The sequence below is a fragment of the Pristis pectinata genome, chromosome 1 (genome assembly GCF_009764475.1).
Source record: "Pristis pectinata isolate sPriPec2 chromosome 1, sPriPec2.1.pri, whole genome shotgun sequence".
Taxonomy (NCBI): Eukaryota; Metazoa; Chordata; class Chondrichthyes; order Rhinopristiformes; family Pristidae; genus Pristis; species Pristis pectinata.
In genome coordinates this window covers 173742-193528 of record NC_067405.1, presented here as the reverse complement: position 1 = coordinate 193528, position 19787 = coordinate 173742, and the positions used below count along the sequence as shown (strand labels likewise).

The 19787-nt window shown below is 44.0% G+C and overlaps 1 protein-coding gene across 5 annotated transcripts in view; it reads right to left on the bottom strand.

The window, feature by feature from the left end:
- Window positions 1-19787, bottom strand: part of xrcc5 (X-ray repair complementing defective repair in Chinese hamster cells 5) — a 197203-nt gene that overhangs the window by 108373 nt on the left and 69043 nt on the right. For 3 of the 5 annotated variants that reach the window (XM_052025903.1, XM_052025894.1, XM_052025875.1), the window contains 3 exons: window positions 14771-14947; window positions 6811-6925; window positions 2455-2593 (listed from right to left, as the gene is read on the bottom strand). In XM_052025903.1, the coding sequence (XP_051881863.1) occupies window positions 2455-2593; window positions 6811-6925; window positions 14771-14947 (431 nt within the window). The remainder of the gene's footprint in view (window positions 1-2454; window positions 2594-6810; window positions 6926-14770; window positions 14948-19787) is intronic. The other 2 variants (XM_052025913.1, XM_052025886.1) reach the window with 1 other exon arrangement.

The following is a 19787-nucleotide window of genomic DNA, read 5'->3' as shown; positions in this document are numbered from 1 at the left end:
GGATGCTGTAGATATTGATGGAATATATTGATAGATATTGGTAGAATGCAGAGCTGGGCTGAGAAGTGGCAGATGGAGTTCAACCTGGATAAAAGTGAAGTGATGCACTTTGCAAGATCGAATTTGAAGGCAGAATACAAGGTTAATGGCAGGACTCTTAGCAGTGTGGAGAAACAGGGATATTGGGATCCATGTCCATAGATCCCTCAAGGTTGCTGTGCAGGTCGGTAGGGTTGTTAAGAAGGCATATGGAGTGTTGGCCTTCATTAGTCAGGGTATTGAGTTCAAGAGCTGCGAGGTAATGTTGTAGGTCTATAGAACTCTGGTCAGACCACACTTGGAGTATTGTGTTCAGTTCTGATCTGGTTCAGGAAGGATGTGGGTGCAGAGGAGATTTACCAGGATGTTGCCTGGACTGGAGAACATGTCTTATGAGGATAGGTTGAGTGAGCTAGGGCCTTTCTCTTTGGAGAAAGGATGAGAGGTGACTTGATTGAGGTGTACAAGATGATAAAAGGCATAGATCGAGTGGACAGTCAGAGACTTTTTCCCAGGTTGGAAATGGTTAACACGAGGGGGCATAATTTTAAGGTGATTGGAGGAAGGTATAAGGGGGATGTCAGAGGTAAGTTTTGTTTTACACACAGAATAGTGGGTGCATGGAATGCATTGCTGGCAATGGTTGTGGGGACAGATATTAGGGACATTTAAGAGGCTCTTAGATAGCTACATGAATGACAGAAGGATGGAGGGCTATGTTGGAGGGAAAAGTTAGATAGATAATAGAGAAGGATAAAATGCCGGCTCAACATCGTGGGCCGAAGGGCCTGTACTGTGCTCCAGTGTTCAGATTCTATGTTCTGAATCTGAAACCCTGCCCCCTGCACCAACTCCTCAGCTTTGCTTAAAAATTTTTGGTCCTCCTTTATTCTAAAGTCCTCTCTCTCCTCAGTCCTACTATTTCGGGCCAATTTATTAATCTTTCTTGGATTTAACCCAATCTTTTGTCAGACATGAATGAGTTAAATTTCCTTTTGAGTCTTTGTGCCATGAAGAAATGTGTATTTCTGCAAATTATACATTGTTCCATTAATTGCAATCATTACCAGTCCACCATCAGAGAGAGTCACAGAGTTGTACAGCATGGAAATAGGCCCTTTGGGCCACAATATTGTGCCGATATTTTATCCTGCTCTAAGATCTATCTAACCCTTCCCTCCCACATAGCCCCCCATTTCTCTTATCATTCATATGTCTATCTAAGAGTCTCTTAAATGTCCCTAATGTATCTGCCCCCACAACCTCTGCCGGCAGTGCGTTCCACACACCCACCACTCTCTGTGTAAAAAAAAACAACTTACCCCTGATATTCCCCCTTATATTTTCCTCCAATCACCTTAAAATTATGTTCCCTCATGTTAGCCATTGTCACCCTGGGAAAAAGTCTGACTGTCTACGCGATCTATGCCTTCTATCATCTTGTAAACCTCTATCAAGTCACCTCTCATCCTCCTCCTCTCCAAGAGAAAAGCCCTAGCTCACTCAACCTATCGTCATAAGACATGCTCTCCAATCCGGGCAAAATCCTGGTAAATCTCCTCTGCACCCTCTCTAAAGCTTCCACATCCTTCCTATAATGAGGCGACCAGAACTGAACACAATACTCCTAGTGTGGTCTAACCAGAACTCTATAGAGCTGCATCATCACCTTGTGGCTCTTGAACTCAATACCCCGACTACCGCACGGTATGGTACTGCACGGTAGTGTAGCGGTTAGCGTAACGTTTTAAAGTGCCAGCGACCCGGGTTCAATTCCCGCCACTGTCTGTAAGGAGTTTGTATGTTCTCCCCGTGTCTGCGTGGGTTTCCTCCGTGTGCTCCGGTTTCCTCCCACATTCCAAAGATGTACAGGTTAGGAAGTTGTGGGCATGCTATGTTGGCGCTGGAAGCATGGCGACAATTGCGGGCTGCCCCTCAGAACACTACGTAAAAAATGCACCTCACTGTGTGTTTCGATGTATATGTGACGAATAAAGATCTTATCTTATCTGAAGGCCAACACACCATATGACTTCTTAACAACCCTATCAACCTGCACGACAACCTTGAGGGATCTGGGGACGTGGACCCCTAGATCCCTCTGTTCCTCCACACTGCTAAGGGTCTCCCTATCCTTTGCTTCTCCCTATCCTAAATTCTCTTTGAGGTTCCCAGCTTGATCACTTCTCCTGGGATGAGAGTTCTACCACTTTGACAAGTCTAACAGATGCCTACACCACAGCCTTTCTGACCTCGTACCTCATGATGCCTCTCACAAACTCTGGCTGCTCGGACCTCATCCCTGCAGGATCCCCTCACCCCAGAAGAAAACTGTTTCAAAGTAGGGTCAGGTTATTAATGTGCAGTTTAGAGAAGGGGAACTAACAAAACTGACTATGGATTTGAACAAGGTACCTTGAATAGTGTCCTCCATTGTAACTTCAGTCTCGTTGTCATCATTTAAGCAGTAAACAGTCTCTCTCCTCACATCCTCCTTGCGCAGAGTTTTGGCATCAACAGATATCCAGCTCTTCTTAATCTTTTCCTCGGTTATCTGTTTGAAGAGTTTTGAATGTGATTCACCAGTGGAATTCACCAGATGTTTGATGGATGGAATGTAGAGTAATTGGTAGGGAGATAACTTCAATGAGATAAAAAGATCAAGCGAGGTTAATCAAAGGGGAAAACAGTAATGTGACAATGGGAGTTGTGTCTCTGGGCCTGTACTCAATGGAGTTCAGAAGGATCTCAATGAAACCCAGTGGATACTGAAAGGCCTGGATAGAGTGGAGAGGATGTTTCCATTAGTTGGAGAGTCTAGGATCCGAGGGCACAGCCTCAGAATAAAGGGACATCCCTTTAGAACTGAGATGAGGAGGGATTTCTTCAGCCAGGGGATGGTGAATCCGTGGAATTTGTTGCCACAGAGGGCTGTGTAGGCTAGGTCATTGGGTGTATTAAGGTAGAAATCGATGGGTAAGGGGGTTAAGGGTTACAGGGAGAAGGTGGGAGAATGGGGTCGGTTAGAAAAAATCAGCCGTGATTGAATGGTGGAGCAGACTCTGAGCAAAATGGCCTAATTATGCTTCTATATCTTATGGGCTTATAGGAGACGTTTCAGGTACAAGCATCGTCTCGAGCTAAAATGTCTACTGTCCATTTCCATCCTCCAACAGCTCATATTTTGCTACATTATTATCTATGATTTCATATTAATGACCTGGAGGAGGGGCATTGTGTCCAGTTGGCTGATGACAAGAAAATGTGCGGGGGGTGGGGGGGGAGGAGGAGAAGGCAGCATTTTGCAATGGGGATATTTTGGACAGCAGCAGGAAGAATGAGTGTAAATGGGTAAAGAGGGAGAAAGCAAAGGCCACTTAAGGACAATGGAGGGAATTTAAACCTGAAGCCAGAGGAAGTGGGCGAGGTACTAAACGAGAGAAGCAAAGGACTGCAGATGCTGGAATCTAGATGAAAAACACTATGGTGCTGGAGGAACTCAGCAGGCCAGACAGCATCCATGGAGAAAGCAGGCAGTTAATGTTTCGGGTCAGGACCCTTCTCCAGGAGGGGCATAGATAAGATGAATAGCCAAGTTCTTTTCCCCAGTGTAGCGGAATCTAAAACTAGAGGGCCAAGGCTTAAAGTGAGAGGGGAAAGATTTACGAGGTACCCGAGGAGCAACTTCTTCATGCAGAGGGTGGTAAGGGTAGGGAACAAGCTGCCAAAGGAAGTGGCAGAGGCAGGTACAATTACAACATTTGAAAGGCATTTGGACAGTTATGTGGATAGGAAAGCTTTAGAGGAATATGGGACTAGCTCAGTTGGGCCAGATGATTGGCATTGCCAAGTTGGGCCGAAGGCTCTGCTTGCATGCTATATTACTCTATGAGCACTTGGCATCAGTGTTCACCAAGGACAAGGACATGGAGGACAGCAAGATTAGGGAGAGATGCTGATATTTTAGGGCATGTTGATATCAAAAAGGTGGTGGTAGCAGGTCTCTTGAAGAACATTAAGGTGGATGTCCCTAGGGCTTGATGGGATCTATCCCAAGTAATTGAGAGAGGTAAGAGAAGGGATTGCTAGGGCCTCAAAAGAGTTATTTGTATCCTCTCTAGCCACAAGTGAGGCTCAGCAGACTGGAGAATAGCCAATGTTGTACCTCTGTTTAAGGGCAATAGAGACAAACCAGGAAATTAACTGCCAGTCATCCTTACATCAGTGGTAGGGAAATTATTGCAGAGGATTCTTAGGAACAGGACCTACTCACATTGGGAAAAGCATGGACATATTAGGGATAGTGAGCACGGCTATGTGCAGGGGAGGACATGTCTCACAAACTTGATTATGTTTTTGAGGAGATGACAAAGATGATTGTTGTATACATGGATTTTAGTAAAGCTTTCAACAATGTCCCTTATTCCAGAACATTAAGACATGTAGGATCCATATAGACTGCTAGATTTGACTCAAAATTGGCTTGGCCATAGAAGATGAGGAGGGTAGTGGTTGGAGGGGTGTTATTCTGTCTGGAGGAATGTGACCAGTGGTGTTCTACAAGGATCAGTACTAGGACCTTTTGTGTGTTATATATAATATACAAATTATTTGGACAAAAATATAGGTGGGCTGATATATAGTTTGCAGATGACATGAAGATTGGCAGAGTTGTGGATCGTGAGGAATGTTGTCAAAGGATTCAGCAACATATCGACCAGTTACAAATATGGGAAGAGAAATGGCAGACCGAGCTTAGTTCAGACAAGGATGAGGTGTTGCACTTGGGAGGGCAAATGTAAGAGGAAAGTATACACTCAATGGCGGGACCCTCAGGAGCATTGATGTACAGAGGGATCTTGGGGTGCAAACCCACAGCTGCCTGAAAGCGGTAACATAAGTAGATAGGGTGGTAAGGAAGGTTTATGGCATGCTTGCCTTCATCAGTCGGGGTGTTGAGTATAAAAGTCGTTAAGTCACGTTGCAGCTGTTTAAAACTTTGGTTAGGTCATATTTGGAGTACTGGGTACAGAGTACTGGGTACAGAAGAGGTTTACCAGAATTGACTGAATTTCAGGGTATGAGCTATAAAGGAGTTGGACCAACATGGATTGTTTTCTCTGGAGCATCAGAGGCTGAAGGGGGTTCCTGATAGAATTATATAAAATTATGAAAGGCATAGATAGGGTATTTGACACTTCTACCCTTTTTCCCCAGGGTGGAAATATCAAATACCAAGGGGAATAGCTTTAAGGTGAGAGGAGGAAAGTTTAAAGGCAATTTACAGAGCAAGACTTTTTTTTGCAGAGTGGTGGTGTCTGGAACAGGCTGCCAGGGGAAGTGGCAGAAGCAGATACAATAGCAATGTTTAAGAGACACTTAGACAAGCACATGAACAGGTAAGAAATGGAGGGATATAGATCATGTGCAGGCAGATGGGATTAGTTTGGATTGGCATCATGGTCAGCACAGGTATCATGGACTGAAGGGCCTGTTCCTGTGCCATACTGTTCTATGTTCTAATGTGGGAAAGTGTGAGGTTATGCACTTCAGTACAAGGAATCCATATGCAGACTATTATCTAAATGGAAAAAGATTTGAGGCAGGTGCAGCAAGTGGTTGGGGAGACAAAGGACTTATTGTCTATTATTGCAAGGGAGTTGGAATTTAGAAGTATTACTACAATTGCACAATGTATTAATGAGAGCACACTTGAAGTACTGTGCACAGTTTTAGTCCCTTTATCTAAGAAGGGATATCCTGGCAATGGAAGCAGCTCAAAGGAAATTCACCAAGCCAATTCCTGGGATGAGAGAGTTGTCCTATCATGAGCAGCTAAGGAAATTAAATTTATACTCTTGGAAGTGTAGAAGAATGAGGAATGATCTTACTGAGACATTTAAAACCGTGAGCGGGCATAACAGATGGCAAGATGTTTCCACTCATGGAATAATTTCAAACTGGGGAACATAGTTACAAGATTAAAACTAGGGTGCACAGGAATTTGTTCTCAGAGGTTTGGTCCATTTCTGGAATTCTGTACTCCAGAAGGTTGTGGAGGCTAGATCATTGGCAGTATTTAAATAGAAAGTAGATAGATTTTTGATAGATCAGGAAACTGAGGGCTATAGAGGACTTGCACAGAAGAGGTGATGATGCCTGTGGCAGATCAGGCATGGTAGCATAGAGGGCAGACAAGGGAATGTAAAGGGTAGGCACAGTAGTGTAGCGGTTAGCATAACACTATTACAGCACCAGAGACCCTGGTTCAATTCCAGCTGCTGCCTGTAAGGAGTTTGTACATTCTCCCCATGTCTGCGTGGGTTTCCTCTGGGTACTCCAGTTTCCTCCCACATTCCAAAAACGTACGGGTTAGGAAGTTGTGGGCACGCTATGTTGGTGCCGGAAGCATGGCAACACTTGCGGGCTGCCCCTGAACACTACACAAAAGATGCATTTCACTGTGTTTCGAAGTACATGTGATTAATAAAGATATCTAATCTTATAATTATGATGAATGGTGGGGCAGGCTGAGGGATTGAATAGCCTACTGCTGCTCCTATTTTCTTATGTCCGCACAAGCTTTACAATCCCATTGCCCCCATGCTCTCCACTCCCACTATACCCATGCTCCTGCACTTCTTATCCTGATCCACTCCACTCATATTGCCCTTCACTCCCATTGTTCCCCAGATCGCTTCATTGCCAAACTCTCATCCATTATGAAATATGTTTTACTTCCTTGATTTCAGTATAAAAGTTACAACTTACTGCTTTGTATGCCACAATGTTAATGGTGATTTTGGAGCCAATGGTGAGTTGGCATGGCCATGCCATAGGCTTCCTTTCGATTTTCTTAAATATGGACAATTGTTCAACACTTTCCCTAATTCAGAGAAAAAATTATGTTTATTTAAATTAAAACTAAATTATACAATAAATTCACAGAACTGGATTTCAAATACAATTGTTTAATGGTGCAGGTGACAGTTTGGCTGTTGAGGATTCTTTAGAAAAGGATCTACTCACCTACAGATTCCAGGTAACACTTCTGCTACATAGAACAGTACAGCACAGGAATAGGATCTTCAGCTGATGACGTCTGTACCAAGCATGATGCCAAATTAAACTAATCCCTTCTGTCTGCACATGATCCATATTCCTCCATTCCCTGCATTCACATGCCTATCTAAAAGCCTCTTGAATACCTGCTTCCACCATGACCCCTGGCAACACCCTGTGGTACACCACTGGTCACAGGCTTCCAATTAAAAAAGCAACCCTCCACCATCTTCTTTCTCCTGTTACCAAGCCAATTTTGGATCCAATTTGGTGGTTCTGGAATTTGCATAAACCAGACAGAGTTGTTTCAATATCACCTACAGAAATTTGCTGGTCCTGTTGGGGAGGGTCTCACATAAATCTATTCTCAACCTCCACTGCTCAAAGAAAAACAAACCCAGCCTATCCAGTCTCCCCCAACAGAAACACACTTTCCCTGGCAATATCCTGGTGAATCTCTTCTGCACCCACTCCAATGCAATTATGGACTTCTTATAGTGTGGTAACCAGCAATGCACACAATATTCTACTTGTCAAGCTATCCCGTGCCAGCATTTCGGGAAGTCTAACCACAGAGAGTGGTGGGTGCCTGGAATGCACTGCCAGGGGTAGTGGTGGTGGAGGCAGATACAATAGAGGCATTTAAGAGGCTCTTAGATAGCACATGAATAATGTGCAGGCAGGAGGGATTAGGTGTCATTAGCTTAATTAGCTTGGCACAATATCTTGGTCAGAAGGCCTGTTCTTGTGCTGTACTGTTCTGTGTTCAATGACCAAAGTGCCCTCCACCCCCTCAGTCACTTGTCCTGTCCTATTTTCCAAGAGTAGGTCAGGTTTTGCCCACTCTAGTAGAACACACAACATCTGCTCACAATATACTTTTGTCAGGTTCTCTCTTGCGGTATCGAAATCAGCATTCCCCCAATTTAAGAACTTAATGTGAAGACCAACCTTTTCTCTTCCATAACTACCTTGAATTATGACTACCTGAATCTTCTATTACTCCAGAACATTAAGCTGTCAGTCCCAACCTTCACTCAACTATGTTTCTGTGATTACAATAATATCATAATTTCATGTGCTGATCTACACTCATATGACTTACCTGTGAGGTTCCTTGAATTCAAGTAAATACAAATGTGCCAACCAGCCCTCTACCCTTCCACCTCCCAACACCTCCTTAACCTGCCTCTGTCTGCTCTGCCCACTGGACTTGCCTGATTTATCCTCTACTTTCAGATCAATCTCTCAAAATGCCACACTGCTACTGCTCCCAACCCCCTGCCAAATTAGCTTAAACCCTCCTGAACAACATAAGCAAACCTCCCTGCAAGATTATTGGTTCCATTCCAGTTTAGCTGTTGTGAGGACCAAATGTCATTTTTTTTTGTGTTTGCTGATGATACAAAATTAAGTGGGGTGGTGATGAGTCAGGATGATGCAAAAAGGCTTCAACAAGATATGAAAAAGCTGAGGGAATACGGACAGTTGCCAGCAAGACAAAAGATCTGGTAATTGACTTCAGGAAGGCGGGCGGTGCACATGCTCCTGTTTGCATCAATGGTGGAGATGGTTGAGAGCTTCAGTTCCTTGGTGTAACGGGCTTTAGTTCCTAGCTTGTCCTGGTCCAATCATGAAGACGCTTTGGCTAAGAAAGCACACCACTGCCTCTACTTCCTCAGAAGGCTAAGGAAATTTGGCATGTCCCAGTTGACCCTCACCAACTTTTATAAATGCACCATAGAAAGCATCCTGTCCAGACACATCACAACTTGGTATGGCAACTGCTCTGCCCAAGGTGGCAAGAAATTGCAGAGAGTTGTGGACACAGCTCAGTCCACCATGAAAACCAGCCTCCACTCCATGTCTTCACTTCTCTCTGCCTCAGAAAAGCAGCCAGCATAATCAAAGACCCTTCCCTCTTCTCACCCTTCCATTGGGCAAAAGATACAAAAACTTGAAAACACACAGCACCAGGCTCAAGTACAGCTTTATTCTGCTGTTGTAAGACTCTTTTGAACGGACCTCTTGTATGTTAAAGGTGAACTCTTGATCTCATAATCTACCTCGCCATGGCCCTTGCACCTTATTAGAACATAGAACACTACAGCACAAGTACAGGCCCTTTGGCCCACAATGTTGTGCTGACATTTTATCCTGCTCTAAGATCTACCTAACCCTTCCCTCCCACATAGCCCCCTTTTTTTTATCATTCATGTGTCTATTTAAGAGTCTCTTAAATGTCCTTAATGTATCTGCCCCCACAACCTCTGTCAGCAGTGCATTCCACGCACCCACCACTCTCTGTAAAAAAAAAACTTACCCCTGACATCCCCCTTATACCTTCTTCCAATCACCTTAAAATTATGTCCCCTCGTGTTAGCCATTGACACCCTGGAAAAAAGTCTCTGCCTGTCCACTCGATCCATGCCTCGTATCACCTTGTACATCTCGATCAAGTCACCTCTCATCCTCCACTCCAAAGGGAAAAGCCCTAGCTCGCTCAACCTGTCCTCCTAAGACATGCTCTCTAATCCAGGCAGCATCCTGGTAAATCTCTTTTGCACCCTCTCTAAAGCTTCCACGTCCTTCCAATAATGAGGCAAACAGAACTGAACACAATACTGCAAGTGTGGTCTAACCAGAGTTCTATAGAACTGCAACATCACCTCATGGCTCTTGAACTCAATACTCTGACTAATGAAGGCCAACACTCCATATGCCTTCTTAACAACCCCATCGACCTGTGCGGCAGCCTTGAGGGATCTATGGACATGGACTCCACGATCCCTCTGTTCCTCCACACTGTTAACAGGCCTGCCATTAACCTTGTATTCTGCCTTCGAATTCAATCTCACAAAATGTATCACTTCACACTTATCCGGGTTGAACTCTATCTGCCACTTCTCAGTCCAGCTCTGCATTCTATCAATATCCTGTTGTAATCTACAGCAACCTTCTACACTATCCACACACCACCAACCTTTGTATCATTAGCAAACTTACTAACCCACCCTTCCACATCCTCATCCAAGTCATTTATAAAAATGCAGGTATAAAAGGGTGAGTTTCACGTGCAAAATCGGGAGTTGGGGCGAGATTTGGAGCAGGACGCTTGAAAAAAGGTGAGTGTCTGTGCCTGAGCTGGTTGCAAGAGTCTAAACAAGGCACATTTGTAAATTGTTACCTGCTGATTGGCTTATCAACAGCAGCAAATAAAGGTAAGGCAAGTATAAGTAGAGTAGCCATTGTGTGAGTGGACCAATGTTGGAGTGGGGAGTTAAGGCTTTGGTTTAAGAGGCTTCTGTGAGAAGAGGCAAAGGTAAGTGTCCGGTAAGTTCCTTTCTTTCTTTGATTTGGTGTTCCCTGTAGTGCAGAGTAGTGAGAATAGCTCCAGGGTTAGTGGTGTGTTCAGCTTGTGAGATGTTGGAGTTCTGGGAGACATCCAGTCTCCCTGATAATGACATCTACACAAGGTGCATCCAACTGCAGCTCCTTACAGATTGTGTTAGGACTTATGGCTCCTATGGGATACTGAGGAGTACATAGACAAGAGCCACAGGGAGGCAGTCACTCTGAGGCTGTGGGAGGTAGGTAGCTGGGTGACTGTCAGGAGAAGGACAGAGAATAGGCAGATAGTACAGAGTACCCCTGTGGCTGTTTCCCTCAATAACAGTTATACTGCTTTGGATACTGTTTGGGTGGGGGTGTGGCCTACCAGAGGAAAGCTGCAGTTACCAGGTCTCTGGTACTAAGCCTGGTTGTGTGGTGCAGAAGGGAAGGGAGGAGAGTGGTAGTGATAGGGAATTCCATAGTAAGGGGGGCAGAGAGGAGATTCCGTGGATGTGAAAGAGACTCCTGGATGCTATATTGCCTTCCTGGTTCCAGGGTTAGGGATGTCTCAGATCTGGCCCACAACATTCTGAAGGGGGAGGGTGAACGGCCAAAGGTTGTAGTACATATTCCTACCATTGACATAGGTGGGAAAAGAGATGTGGTCCTGAAGAGGGAATATAGGGAGTTAGGTAGGAAGCTGAAAAGCAGGACCTCGAGGGTAGTAATCTCGGGACTGCTGCCTATGCCATGTACCAGTGAGGGTAAGAATAGGATGATTTGGCAGATCAATGTGTGGCTGAGAAACTGGTGCAGGGAGCAGGGTTTCAGATGTTGATCACTGGGATCTCTTTTGGGGAAGGTACGACTTGTACAAAAGGAACAGATTACACCCAAACTGGAGGGGGACCAATATTCTTGCGGGCAGATTTGCCAGAACTGTTGGGGAGGGTTTAAACTAGTTTGGCGGGGGATGGGACCCCAAGTGATAAGTCAGAAGTTGGTGCACTTCGTGTACAAGTAGATGCAGAGTGTAGAAAGGCTGAGAGGAAGGATAGGCAGTTGAAAGGGCAGAATTGCAGTCAGTTGGATGGGCTGAAGTGTGTCTACTTTCCCGTGAGAAGTATCAGGAACAAGGGTGATGAACTTAGAGAATGGGTAAGTACATGAAACTATGACGAGGTGGCCATTAGAGATTTGGCTGTTGCAAGGGCAGGAATGGCCGCTGGATATTCCAGGGTTTCGATGTTTCAATAGGGACTGGTGGAGGTAAGAGGTGGCTTTGCTGATCAGGGACAGTGTCACAGCTGTAGAAAGGATGTCCTGGAGGAATCGTCCACTGAGTCAGTGTGGGTGTAAGTCAGAAATAGAAAGGGTGCGATCACTCTATTGGGAGTATTCTACAGAACCCCCCACCCCCCCAGTAGCAGCAGAGATGCTGAGGAGACAATGGGTGGCAGATTTTAGAGGTGCAAAAATAACAGGGTTGTTGTCATGGGTGATTTCAACTTCCCTAATATTGATTGGCACCTCCTTAGTGTAAAGGGAATAGATGGGATAGAGTTTGTTTGGTGTGTATAGGAAGGATTTCTGACACAGTATGTGGACAGGCTGACGAGAGGAGAGGCCATTTTGGACCTGGTACTAGGCAATGAGCCTGACCAGGTTTCAGATCTCCTGGTGGGAGAGCATTTTGGAGATGGTGACCATAACTCCTTGACCTTTACCATAGCCTTGGAGAGGGATAGGAGCAGATGAAATGGGGATGTATTTAACTGGGGAGGGAGAACTATGATGCTATTAGGCAGGAACTTGGGAGTGTAAATTGGGAACAGATGTTCTTGGGGAAGTGCACAGTGGAAATGTGGAGGTTGTTGAAGGAATACTTGCACGGGGCTCTGGTTATGTTTGTCCCATTGAGGCAGGGTAAGGATGGTAGAGTGAAGGAACAGTGGTTGACGTGAGGTGTAGATTATCTCTTCAAGAGGGAAAAAGAAGCTTACCTATGCTTTAGAAAGCAAAGATCAGACAGGGCTCTGGAGAAGTACAAGGTAGCCAGGAGGGAGTTTAAGAATGGACTAAGGAGAGCTAGAAGGGGGTCATGAGAAGTCCTTGGTGAGTAGGATCAAGGGAAACCCAAAGGCATTCTACACATGTGAAGGATAAGAGGATGACTAGAGTGAGGGTAGGACTCTTCAGGGTTAGAAGAGGAAACATGTACCTGAAGTTGGAAGAGGTAGGGCAGGTCCTTAATGAATACTTCTGTATTCACCAGAGAGAGAGAGAGACCTTGACATTTGAGGGATGGTGTATGACAGACTGATATGCTAGGGCATGTTGATGTGAGGAAAGGGGATGTGCTGGAACTATTGAAAAACATTAGGATAGATATGTCACCAGGGCCAGACAAGATATATCCAAGGTTATTATGGGAAGCTTGAAGAGATTGCTGCACCTTTGATCTTTGCATCCTCACTGGCCACAGGAGTAGTGCCAGATGATTGGAGGGTGGCAAATGTTGTTCCTTCCTCTTTTTAAGGAAGTAGGGATAACCCTGGTAATTACAGACCAGTGAGTCTTACTTCAGTGGTGGGCAAATTACTAGAGAAGATTCTTAGACAGGATTTATGGGCATTTGGAGAAGCACAGGCTGATTAGGGACAGTCAGTATGGCTTTGAGGCAGGTTGTGCCTCACAAGCCTGATTGAATTCCTTGAGGATGTGACAAAGCTCATTTGGTGAAGGTAGAGCAGTTGATGTGGTATACATGGATTTTAGTAAGGCATGTGATAAGGTTCCTCATGGAAGGCTTATTCAGAAAGTCAGGAGGCATGGGATCCAGGGAAACTTGGCTGTGTGGATTCAGAATTGGCTCACCCATAGGAGACAGAGGGTGGTAGGAGATGGAATGTATTCTGCCTGGAGGTCAGTGACCAGTGATGTTCCACAGGGATCTGTTCTGGGACCCCTGCTCTATCTGCACTTTTATAAAAGGCCTGCATTAAGACCTGCACTTCACTTTCCCTGTAATTATAACACTATACTTTGCATTTTGTTATTGCTTTTCCCTTGTACTGCCTAAATGTACTTGCATTTTGAAATGATTTGTATGGATGGCTTGCAAAACTAAACTGACTTGCATAAAACTGCATTTATTTCAATGCATGAGGTTTAACAAGTAAGGTGGACAAACTCAGAGCATGGATTAGCTCTGGGGACTGGGATGTCATAGCCATAACAGAAAGATGGCTGAGAGAAGGGCAGGACTAGCTGCTCAGTGTTCCAGAATGCAGTAGTGACAGAGGTAAAGGTAAGTGAGGAGGGGAGTGTTGCCATTTTGATAAGTGAGGATGGAATAGCGGTGTTTAGAGATGACATTCTTGGGACAGTCCAGTGAGGCCATGTGAGTAGAACTTGGAAACAAGAAGGGGAGTGTCACTCTAGTGGGGCAGTATTATTGATCCCCCAAAAGTAGCAGGAACTTGGAGCAGGTGTGTAGAGAAATTGCTCAGTTGTCAGAATAATAGAATTGTATTAGTGGGAGATTTTAATTTCCCTGGTATTGACTAAGCCACCCAGAGTGAGGGTATGGATGGGGTGGAATTTGATAAATGTCCAGGAAGGTTTCCTGAGTCAATTTGGGTAATGCTCTGCCTTTTGATTCCTCCAACCAAAGTGCATGACTTCACATTTTTCCCACATTAAACTCCATTTGCCAAGTTTTCATGAACTCGCTCAATCTATCAATGTGGTGTTGCAGAATCCAATTATCCATATTGCAGCATGCCCTCCCTCCTATTTTTCATGTTATCAATAAACTTGGATACCTTGTAGTCTGCCCCCTCATTTAAGTCAATATAATAAGTAGATGAGGTCTATAAATTGATCCTTGGGCATCTTTCCAGTATGAAAAGTTCCATATTCAGACTCCATTTTCTACAGTCTTCAGTCTCCTATCTATATTGATCTGATGAAGGATCCTTTACCTAAAACATTAAATGTCTCCCTTTCCATAAGATCTCTGACCTGCTGAATTGTGGGTTACTTTTTAAATTCATATTAACATAATTCCTGCTATAACTTGAGCCTTTGTGCACCAGCCCTTTACATGGCACATCAATTGCCTTCTGGAAATCCAATACAATACACTGTATCTACAGGTTCCCCTCTATTGAATCTGCTTGTTATATTCTCAAAGAATTCCAGCATATTTAACAAATATTTTCATGAAACCACACTGGCTTGGTTTGATTGCATTTAGCTTCTCTAAACAAGGAACTATTTCTTCCCTGATCAAAGCATCAGTCATCTTCATGTCCATTTGTGATTTTCTCACCTGAATGTGAAGACTTCATCTAGTCCTCCTTCATCCAAAGACAGCATAACTCTCCTCACCATTCTTATTCCTTCTTTCTGTTGTGCAGTTAGACCTTTCCCTTGTGAAATATTGCTTCGTCTTTCTGCAGTATCTCCACTATCTCTCATGCCAGTCGCATCCAGTGCAAAGGGCAAGCTGCGGACAGAGGTGTTAGAAGAAACTTTGTAGAATAATGGAATGGTATCTGCATAGGAGGCCATTTGTCCTATCATGTATGCAGTGGCTCACTAACACAATAACTTACTAGTTATGTTAGTGAGCCACCATCCAAGCCCAACCCCTTCTCCATGGTCTTGCATATTGGTTTACTATTGTCACTTGTACTGTGGTACAGTGAAAAGCTTGTCTTACAAACCGATTGTACAGGTCAATTCATTACACAGTGCAGTTACATTGAGTTAGTACAGAGTGTATTGATGTAGTACAGGTAAAAACAGTAACAGTACAGTAAAGTGTCACAGCTACAGAAAGTGCAGTGCAATAAGGTGCAAGGTCACAGCAAGGTAGATCATGAAGTCATAGTCCATCTCATTGTATAATATATTTTTCAAAATTCCATCTTAAACTACAATGGAATCTTCCTCCAGCACATCTGCAGATAGTGTCTTCCAGTTCAAACAAACACAAGTTCTCTTTTCACTATTAATTCTTTCTCTTCATTTTATGCCTGTGACCTCTAGTTCCTAGGCACCAGTTACCTCCAGTTACAGGCAGGAGCAAAGTAATAGACATGATAGGACACAGGTTGAAGTGTGTGTACTTGAATGCTTGGAGTATTATGGGTAAGGGTGACGAACATAGAGCATGGATCAGTACATGGAAATATGACATTGTGGCCATAACAGACATAAGCTGCACTACCAATCAGGGACAATATCACAGCTGCAATCAGAGGGCACATAATGGAAGGCTCATCCAGAGTCAAAATGAGTAGAACTCAAAAAAAGAAAAATGCAATCACTGATGGGAATATACTACAGACCCCTGTTATGGACTGGGTAAATGTCTCTAAGATAAAGCATAGCGGCGTGCTTACACTGATTGATGTGCTTAGTCACATTCTCAAAAAAAGTTTCAATGAAGGGAGAGCAGTAGATGTAGTGTATATGGATTTCAGCAAAGTGTTTGATAAGGTATCCCATGCAAGGCTTATGGAGAAGGTGAGGAGACATGGGATCCAAGGGGACTTTGCAATGTGGATCCAGAACTGGGTGGCCCACAGAAGGCAAAGTGGTTGTTGAAGGGTCATATTCTGAGTGGAGGTCAGTGACCAGTGGTGTACCTCAGGGATCTGTACTGGGACCCTTGCTCTTTGGTTTTTTTATATAAATGACCTGGATGAGGAAGTGGAGGGGTGGGTTAGTAAGTTTGCAGATGACATGAAGGTTGGGGGTGTTGTGGATAGTTTGGAGGGCTGTCAGAAGTTAGAGGGACATAGATAGGATGCAAAGCTGGGCTGAGAAGTGGCAGATGCAGTTCAACCCAGATAAGTGTGAAGTGGTTCACTTTGGTAGGTCAAATATGTTGACAGAATATAGTCTTAATGGTAGGACTCTTGGCAGTGTGGAGGATCAGAGGGATCTTGGTCCAAGTCCATAGGACGCTCAAAGCGGCTGCGCAGGTTGACTCTGGTTAAGAAGGCATATGGTGTATTGTCCTTCATCAATCGGGGAATTGAATTCAGGAGCTGAGAGGTATTATTGCAGCTATATAGGTCCCTGGTCAGACCTGGGTATTGTGCTCAGTTCTGGTCACCTCACTACAGGAAAGATGTGGAAGCCACAGAGTGTGCAGAGGAGATTTACAAGGATGCTGCGTGGAATGCGGAGCATACCTTATGAAAGCAGGTTGAGGGAGCTCGGCCTTTGGAGGATGAGGGGGGACCTGATAGAGGTATATAAGATGATGAGAGGTATTGATAGGGTAGATGGAGGCTTTTTCCCCAGAGCTAAATTGGTGGCCACAAGAGGACATAGGTTTAAGGTGCTGGGGAGCAGATATAGAGATATCAAGGGTAAGTTTTTTTTCTACTCAGTGGTGAGTGCGTGGAATGGGCTGCCAGAAATGGTGGTGGAGGCTGATACAATAGGGTCTTTCAAGATCCTGTTAGATAGGAACATGGAGCTGAGTAAAATAGAGGGTTATGGGTAAGCCTAGTAACTTCTAGGGTAGGGACATGTTCAGCACAGCTTTGTGGGCTGAAGGGCCTGAATTGTGCTGTAGTTTTTCTATGTTTCTACATCAACAGAAGATAAAGGACTTAATGACATTGTTGAAGTCAGTCAGGGGAGAGAGAAAAGAGAGACACCAGCCTGCTAGTTCTATTGATGGATGAGAAACAATAACTGTCACTACAATCCACATATGGATTATTGGGAGTAATCTGGTGGAGTTCACTTTGTTGCTGACCTGTAGAAGGAAATGGGTATTTGTGTGGACAACCACGATTCAGATGCTTTTTGGGGTGAGGAAGTCACTACCAAGTAAACACTGAGGTGTCATTTGGGTTCCATTGTGGAACATTTGGATTTTGTAATTACTCTGTTCTCTACATCTACACTTTATCTTCAGACAATGGTGGTTGTTGAAACCTTTCCTCATGTTTCACCTTATGGCTTGTGGAACTGAACTTTAAGAACCATTCCTGAACTTGGAGTTTGGGACTTTGCCACACACACATGACGAGTTTAGTTTTGGGGTTAATGTTCAAGGTTTAACATTTTTACTTTTATTTTTCTTATTATCATAAGTAGTTATTAGTAGTTTTAACTCTGAATCATGACTCAGTGTATTTCTTTTGCTGCTGGTTCGTAACACCCCCCCCCCACCCCCAATAGCCACCGGGACATTGGGGAAAGGTGTAAAACTAATTGTTGTCGTGGGGGGACTTCAACTTCCCTTGTATAAACTGGGACCTCCTTAGTACAAGAGGTTTAGAGGGCAGAGTTTGTTTGGTGCATCCAGGACAGTTTCTTAAATCAATTTGTTGATAGTTCAACAAGAGGTGGGGCCATACAAGACCTGGTGTTGAGTAACAGGCCAAGCTGACCGACCTTTCAGTGGGAGAACAGTGACCACAACTCAAGTTTTAAGATAGATATAGATCAGGATAAGTATGGATCTTGAGGGAGTATTAAATTGGAGCAGGACAAATTACAGGTGTATTAGGCAGGAACTAGAAAATTAATTGGGAACAGCTGTTTTTGGGCAAGTCCACATCTGACATGTGGAGGGTGTTTAAAGACCAACTACGGAGTACAGGACAGGTTTCTTCCTGTAGGAAGGACAAGAGTGGCAGAGTAAGAGAACTTCTGATGTCATGAATTTACTCAGGAAAAAGGAAAAGTTATGTAAAGCTCAAAGTTAAGATCAAACAGAGCACTTGAAGATTACAAAGAAGCCAGAAAGGAAAATAAAGGGAATTAGGAAAGCCAGGAAGGGCCATGAAAAGTCCTTGGCAAGAAGGATCAAAGAATCCCAAGGCATTCTAGACATACAGTGGCATGCAAAAGTTTGGGCACTCCTGGTCAAAACTGTGAGTAGCTAAGTGAGTAAAAGATGACCTGATTTCCAAAAGGTATAAAGTTAAAGATGACACTTCTTTAATATTTTAAACAAGATTTACTTTATTTCCCTCTTCTACAGTTTCAAAATAAAGGAAAAGGGCCCAAGCAAAAGTTTGGGCACCCTGCATGGTCAGTACTTAGTGTCACCCTTTGGCAAGTATCACAGCTTGTAAACACTCTGTAGCCAGCTGAGTCTCAATTCTTGTTTGAGGGATTTTCACCCATTCTTGCAAAAGGCTTCTAGTTCTGTGAGATTCTTGGGCCATCTTGCATGCACTGTTCTTTTGAGGTCTGTCCACAGATTTCCAATGATGTTTAGGCTGGGGGACTGAGGGCCATGGAAAAACCTACAGCTTGTGCCTCTTGAGGTAGTCCATTGTGGATTTTGAGGTGTGTTTAGGATTGTTATCTTGTAGAAGCCCTCCTCTTTCATCTTCAGCCTTTTTACAGACTGTGATGTTTGCTTCCAGAATTTGCTTGGTATTTAATTGAATTCATCCTTCCCTCTACCAGTGAAATGTTCCCTGTGCCACTGGCTGCAACACAAACCCAAAGCATGATCAATCCACCCCCATGCTTAACAGTTGGAGAGGTGTTCTTTTCATGAAATTCTGCACCCTTTTTTCTCCAAACATACCTTTGCTCATTGGCCAAAACACTCTATTTTAACTTCATCAGTCCACAGGACTTGTTTCTAAAATGCATCAGGCTTGTTTAGATGTTCCTTTGTAAACTTCTGACACTGAATTTTGTGGTGAGGACACAGGAAAGTTTGGAGAGAAAAGGGTGCAGAATTTCATGAAAAGAATACCTCTCCAACTGTTAAGCATGGGGGTGGATCGATCATGCTTTGGGTTTGTGTTGCAGCCAGTGGCACAGGGAACATCTCACTGGTAGAGGGAAGAATGAATTCAATTAAATACCAGCAAATTCTGGAAGCAAACATCAGTCTGTTTTTTAAAAAAAAAGCTGATGAAAAGGATGGCTTCTACAACAGCATAATGATCCTAAACACCTCAATCCACAATGGACTACCTCAAGAGCCACAAGCTGAAGGTTTTACCATGGGCCTCAGTCCCACAACCTAAAAATCATCGCAAATCTGTGGATAGACCTCAGAGCAGTGCATGAAAGAGCCTGAGAATCTCTCAGAACTAGAAGCCTTTTGCAAGGAAGAACGGGGTGAAAATCCCCCAAACAAGAATTGAAAGACTCTTAGCTGGCTACAGAGTGTTTACAAGCTGTGATAGTTGCCAAAGGAGATATTACTAAGTACTGACCATGCAGGGTACCCAAACTTTTGCTTGGGGCCCTTTTACAGTGTCAAAATAACAAAAAAGGAAAAGATGGTGTTATGGACTCGGTGAAAGTCCCTTTAAGATAAAGAGTGTGTGTGTGGGGCGTGCTTA